Source organism: Poecilia reticulata, linkage group LG19 (assembly GCF_000633615.1).
Source record: "Poecilia reticulata strain Guanapo linkage group LG19, Guppy_female_1.0+MT, whole genome shotgun sequence".
Taxonomy (NCBI): Eukaryota; Metazoa; Chordata; class Actinopteri; order Cyprinodontiformes; family Poeciliidae; genus Poecilia; species Poecilia reticulata.
Window position 1 is genome coordinate 11,827,407 of NC_024349.1, and position 6,541 is coordinate 11,833,947.

The 6,541-nt window shown below is 39.4% G+C and overlaps 1 protein-coding gene across 13 annotated transcripts in view; it reads right to left on the reverse strand.

Moving 5' to 3' along the window:
- Positions 1–1,638: 1,638 nt before the first annotated feature.
- Positions 1,639–6,541, reverse strand: part of LOC103481524 (calcium/calmodulin-dependent protein kinase type II subunit gamma) — a 60,518-nt gene continuing 55,615 nt past the window's right edge. For all 13 annotated transcript variants that reach the window (XM_008437034.2, XM_008437030.2, XM_008437028.2 and 10 more), the window contains 3 exons: positions 5,783–5,877; positions 5,369–5,605; positions 1,639–4,193 (listed from right to left, as the gene is read on the reverse strand). In XM_008437034.2, coding sequence (XP_008435256.1) covers positions 5,373–5,605; positions 5,783–5,877 — 328 coding nt within the window. In that variant the 3' untranslated portion in view covers positions 1,639–4,193; positions 5,369–5,372. The remainder of the gene's footprint in view (positions 4,194–5,368; positions 5,606–5,782; positions 5,878–6,541) is intronic.

A 6,541-nucleotide genomic window follows, 5' to 3' on the forward strand; every position in this document is an offset into this window, starting at 1 on the left:
AAAAAAAAAAAGAATCATTTCTCTGCAGGTCGATGCTCCATTACATTCATCAAAGTCGAGCCAATTAAGGCGTTAAAATTGAAAAACGTTTGATTCCTCACCTGAACCCAAATGAGAACTTGTAAGAAAATGTGGGAAGCACAAAAAGTTGATCAACAGATCCAAAGTTGTTTTTAATTCCCACTTAGAGGGATAAAAATAAAAATKTATACAGGAAAATGTATAAATTCATCAAGCAGAGTAATAAGTCAGCAGAATAACATTTGYCTAATTATTATGCACATAATTTTATTCWTCTAAAGACAAAACCTGACTTTTACTTAAATATTCATGTTTGAGGTTTAACATTTTAAATTAGAGCGCTGTAAAAATAATACTTTTCTAACAATTGTATACAGTGTTTTATAACCTCTCTCCGTAACTGGATTTATTTTTAGACCAAATTACACAAAGGTGAGTTTTTAGTGAATAATTSAAGGTTATACTGGATTTTATTTAGGGGTCCCAGAGTAAAAGGAGGATGAAAAACCCTTTCAGATCTTAGAAGTTTGTAAGAAATAAAATTCCAATAGAAACACTTTGACATTTGTCAATTATTAACCCTTTCGTAAGGCATTGATCAGTGTTGGTCTGAAGTTTCTGTTCAGCAAAATCTGTTCCGGGTCAAATCCGGTCAGATTTTGTTCTTTTGTCAGTTGTTGAAGCTGATCAGAAGTTCAGAACCGACCACGGTTCTTCATGCAGTCGAGTTTCATCCACCATCAACAAGAATTTCATTACAATCATTTTTGACTTTTTGTTCGTTCCCATCATCCTGGAAAACAAACCAGAACCAAACCGAACCTGGATCGTTAGTCTTCATTTCCAGCAGAGTTCTTGGACAGAATCTTGAAGAAGTCCAGCTCCTTCGGACCAGAAGCAGCCGATCAGTCAGTCGATCGGCCATTTTAACACAGAACCTCAGATTTACAGTTAATCAAATAAATCTTCTAAATCTGCTCCAAAATTTTCCAACATCAACCAAAACTTTTCGTACCCATTTATTTAAAACATATTGGACAGTTTCTAATGTGAGATTAAAACAAAAAAAGTTTAAATTACTAGAAAACCATGAAAATATTTGCGTTGAGTTGGGTCAGTTTTAATGAGTGGTTTCCATTTAATCCAGTTCTGCCTACTGCTTCAGCCTGTACAGTGGCTCCGTTTCAATTTCAGCTCATCATCCTCTTACCAATAATCCATAGCATCTCTATGGTGTTTAAAATTGTTTTCCTTCCACTCAATTTTCCRTCAAATTTGCTTGGACTTTTAAAAATCCAGCCGATCAGTCTCCGATAATTCCTTTTTATCTCATCTGTAARCTATAATCATAAGCAGGAATAAACATGTTTAATGAAATTCATGCATTTTAATTTTCAAATTTAAATATTGATCATTTTGTAATTTGATTTGAAGCAGCAGTAATTCATCCTGTGAGGTTAAAATTAAACGTGTCTTAGAGCAAACACTGGGCTCAAAACCTTCAATCGAAACCGAAACATTGATTTGAAAACCATTTTCTGCAGGAGGATTGAACCGGGAGGACGTCGGGAACGATTCAGCAGAACAGAAGAAATGAACAACTCGGCTGAGGCAAGGCAGTGCTGAAATAGTATTTTTATTAAATACTTCCAAGATCCAAGTTTGAAGAATAACAAAGCTATGATGAAGACCAACTAACACTCAGACAAACACTTTTGATAGTCGGCAATTTATGGTTGTATTTCATTGTACATTGTGATCATGCAAAATAAAACAAAGCAAGAAAAATATAAATCCAGCGTTCGTGTGAAGGCCGGCAGGGGGAGAGGGGAGAAGCGCAGCCCGATAATATATCATTACAACGCAGGGAAAACATCGAGGGCCTCATACCAAGCTACGGTGCCTGAATCTTTTATTTTTTTATCCTTTTTTTTTTTTTAAATCTTGTTTTATATTTTCATATCACTTGTTCAACATTCTGGGTGGATGGAATTTCAAAAGATGCAAATATCATATATTGACACTAGCTCCATCCATAGTTTGTGATAGAAATGTGTAACTGAAACATGCAAATAACTAGGTGTCGCAACCCGCACGTCTCTCCTCCCAGCAGGCGCCATATAAAACCACCAAGGGTTGATTACACYGATAAATAATTAAGTCCTGATCAATATCCCTTAAGAAGTTTTYGTTGTCTTCACTTCCTCTTCCCTTTTTTYTTYTTTTTTTCTCTACATGTTTGTGAGGGAGAGTGCAGAACTCCAGCTTGGCAGATTGGCAAAAAATAACCAACCGACAACAGCAACATTAATAATAATAATAATAATAATAATATAATAATAAAAACTTAAAACCAGTAACACGGGAACAACAAAGAAAGGAACAAAGAATCGTTTCAAGAGCAGAGGGGAGAGGTCAAGGGTCAGTCAATCTGTCAAACGGAGATATCAGGAGGGAGGACACCTAAAGCAGCACGACGAGGGCGGCGCCGGTCACAGCAGCGGTGCAGATATGTTACAAAGCCTAAAAACACACCGCCCGGAGTGCGTGGGTGCATATGATATGAAAATCGGCTCACAGCATCGTGGGACCAGGAGTTAAGGACACTAGTATCTTTAAAAATAGTTCTTGGAGTGTTGCTGAGAAAGAGAGCGAGGGAGAGAGGGGGGATTACTTCCATCTTGGYGTTTGTTTTTATTCCCTTTCTTCATAAACAGTCGTACGGCCATGGGAGCRCCTACAGGACAGCTTTGATTTGTTTATTTTAGAGCAATCAATACCTCAAATGTTTCAGGGTTGAGCGCTACGAATGGAGGAACAAGCTTCACCTAAACTAGAGTGGGGTTACAGAGGGAAGGGGGTCCATTCCCCTAAATGCACAGGATGAGTGTCTCTTAGATACATGTACATATATTACACTTTTCTACATATATCTATACATACACTGTATTTACACAGTGATTATAAACAAACCAGGCCCTTGCAGACAGCAGAGTAACGGGTTAAAAGAGGTCAACRAGGGAGAGGCAGCGAGCAAACATGCAAAACGCAGGCGGCGGCTTTTCATGGTACGGGCCTCCTGCTCCTCTTCCTCCCTCAACTGCATATAGACACACGACGAAACGCGGCTAGCTTCCAATGTGCACGATAAAATCCTTACTGGAAAAAAAAGAAGAAAAAGAGCAAAACGTTCTCAGCTGTTTTTTTTTTTTTTTAAAAAAAAAAAGGAGCCTCGATTACAGTCAGAGCGAAGAAAAAAAAAAAAAGGAAGGAAAAACACACGGATAATGGCTCCTGTTGTTCACGAAAACACAAATGGATCAGGACGCTAAAAAACACAACGAAACACGTCGACTTTAGTTCAGACGCCCCCCTCCGCTAACGTTCCCCGATCCCACGAACAACGACGACTTCCGATCCATCGGAAAAAACAAGAACACGAACGAAAACACAAACACGTAGAAAGCCTACACTAAAGTTCTACACTTTGGTGCTTCGTGTTTTTGATATCAAGTTTCTCTCGTCGTCAAGTTCTCAGAGCAAACCTGATTGTTTTTTTTTTTCTCTTTTCTTTCCCTCTTTAATTCAGCCGAGGAAAGATTTCCCTTCATGTCAACACCCAGGTAGCGAGGACAACACTTCCAACCTGGTAATCCCTAAATGTGTACAAAATCTAAGCACTCCCCCTCCGCTCCTCCCTTTTGTTTTCCCCGGATAAAGATAAATGCTTGGTTGGGTTTTGGTGGTTTCTGGTACATCTAGCCATAAATTTACACAGTATATTCATAACTCATACTCAAACTGTCACAAGTTCAACTGTATATCCTCTCCTCCCCAGGGACATGTCATCTCGCGCAGGCAGAAAAAAGATGGCTGCCAGGGGAGGGACAAAAGGGCAAAGATGCACCCTCCAGTCAGGCGCCAGATGCATGCATCATCATCTCATGGAGGGGGTCGGGGTTGGGGAGGCGGGGTTCTCGTGTTCAGCCGGCCCCCAGCAGGTCAAAGGAGGGTCGGGGTTGGTTGGTGACGTGGAGAGGGATGCGTTCTGGCCCGGCCGGGCTTCCTGGCACTATCCAATCCACGCAGAGGACGTGCCTCTGAAAACACGCTCGCTGAAAAAACACTGCCCCCCAATAAACTCGCTCCAGAGGACCGGAGCCTCAGGACCGCTGAGGGAGAGAGGCAGAGCGTTTAGACGAAAACAGAAAGGTAGAACTTTATTTGAAGACTGACATGATGAGCATGAAGGAGTTTTTATGACTGTTGTCATGGAAGTGTCATTCGGTAAATGATGACACTTTCAATGCAAAGTTGCTTTAAAAGTCATTATTTACCAAATAAATAAGTTGGGACTTTCAATGCAAATTTTTAAAGGAACTTTTCATTAAAAGTTGCATTATTTACATAATGACACTTCCATAAAAACTCCTTCATGTTCATGATGTGTTATGTCAAATTTATGACTGTCACTTTAAATAAAGCGTCTCCAAAAAATACTTTGTAAAACATTAATAACAATAATAACGATCTATACCGAGTGAAGCAAATGAGAAAAGTATGGAAACTGCAGAGATGTTCACAAATTTTGTCTGAAGTCTAATAACAGGGTTTGTACGTTTTTCACAGAGTAAAATTCAAGCACTTTAAGGTAATTTTCAAACTTTTCCAAAATCATAATTTGAAGATAAAAACAATACAAATTAACTAAAAAAGACAGTTTCAATTCACTATTTATATAATTTATTACTAGGGGTTGACCGATTGCAGTTTTCTGGCCGATCACCGATCGTTTAAAAAGCCTAACTTACCGATTCCAATTTTGGCCGATACCATCGTTTTGTCTGAAATGTTGCTCAATATATCAAGAAAGTTGCTGAATTGGCAACGATGGGGTRWCTGTTGTTAACTGTAAATGTGCAGACATGACCRGGATGTCAGTCAAACGTCTCTCACAGGAGAAAAGAAAAGCACAATGTTTGATTTTTAGACCTTTGCCAAGGCTGATAAGATCGGTGGGTAAGATCGGATTCACATGTAAAAATCGGCTGATCACAGATCTCCAAAAGTTAAGGAAATCGGCACCGATAGATCGGCTGGCCAATAAATCGTTGCACCCCTATTTATTACATCTCGTGATAGTATTCTGCTTTCTACAGCAGGAACAAGGTAAACTAAAATAAAACAATTTTATGTTTTGAAATGTCTCTCTCACAAACTCTACACACCTCACTGATCCAAGAACAAAACATTAAATAACCAACAACAACAACAAAAAAAAAAATCTCAAAATTTCATCAACATATAAATTTTAAGCCAAACTTCATTGAAACTGCACAGTTTGTACCTGATCACTGTAGTGGTGCAGCCGGTGCTCCGGAGCAGTGGAAGTGAACATTGAGCCACTTTCCGTCACGGCGGTGCCACACCCGGGTCTCCTCTGATTGGCTGGAACGAGGGCGGCCCGTGGAGTCCACGAACTGCGTGAGCCGGATGTAGGCGATGCATGCGGCGTCCTCGCCGATGAGGTGGACGTGGGGGTTCAGCAGGGTGGTGTGCACGGGCTTGTTGTTCTTACTCAGCACTGGACAGATAAAACACCGATGTGATGATGGCTTTACAGGACATGATTCACGACTTTGGCTGATCAAAACCTGAACTTTACATCACTTACTGGGAATAAACTAAATAGTTTAGAAGCAAAATGTAATCCACAGGAAAATAAGAATATATACAACCTGCAAGTCTGGAAGACACTCACAGTTTTCAAAGTAAAACTTGTGGAAGTCCATGCCTTCCACCAGGTTTCCCAAAGCTTCGGGTTCAAAAGAGGTGAGTCCAGGATCGCAAATCCTCCTAAAGAAAAAAGGTCAAAGGTCGAATAACAAAGACACAAAACAAAGACAACAGCTACAACTAAAATTACTCGACACGCACTGAAAATGTGCTTCAGGTGTTTGGAATAAACKGATTAMAGAGGATCAGTTGATGCAATGAAATATTCAGGATTTCAGCTAAATTCAACACCAAGTTTCACTGCAGTCAAAACAATTAACTCTTGTGAATAAAAATCTTCATAAAACAAACCTCATTATGCAGGAGGTCAAAAACTCAACTGCAAGACGTAAAGCAATAATTACTGAAAAGCAACAAATTGTAATCAAATTGCACTGATTTGCTCAAAACTACTTAAATAAGACAAAAGAGGGTTTGGTATTCYGTTTTCTTGTAGCAACAAATTAAATTAAAACCAAAATTATTCAGGGAGATTTAGCAGCAGTATGTCTGGAGGAGGAAGAGTGAAGCACAGCAGTGGCTCAGTGATGCTCTGGGACTGCTTTGAACAGCCTGTATTCAAAGCAGGCTGTAAAGAAAACTGCTATTATCCCAAGCACAGGGAATCAATAACAATAAACATCACAATAGACACGCGATCAATTATCATTAGATAACATGTCCGATAAAATATTCAATAATTTCACTGAACTCTAATCTAGAACCACACAGCATTCTGGGAAAT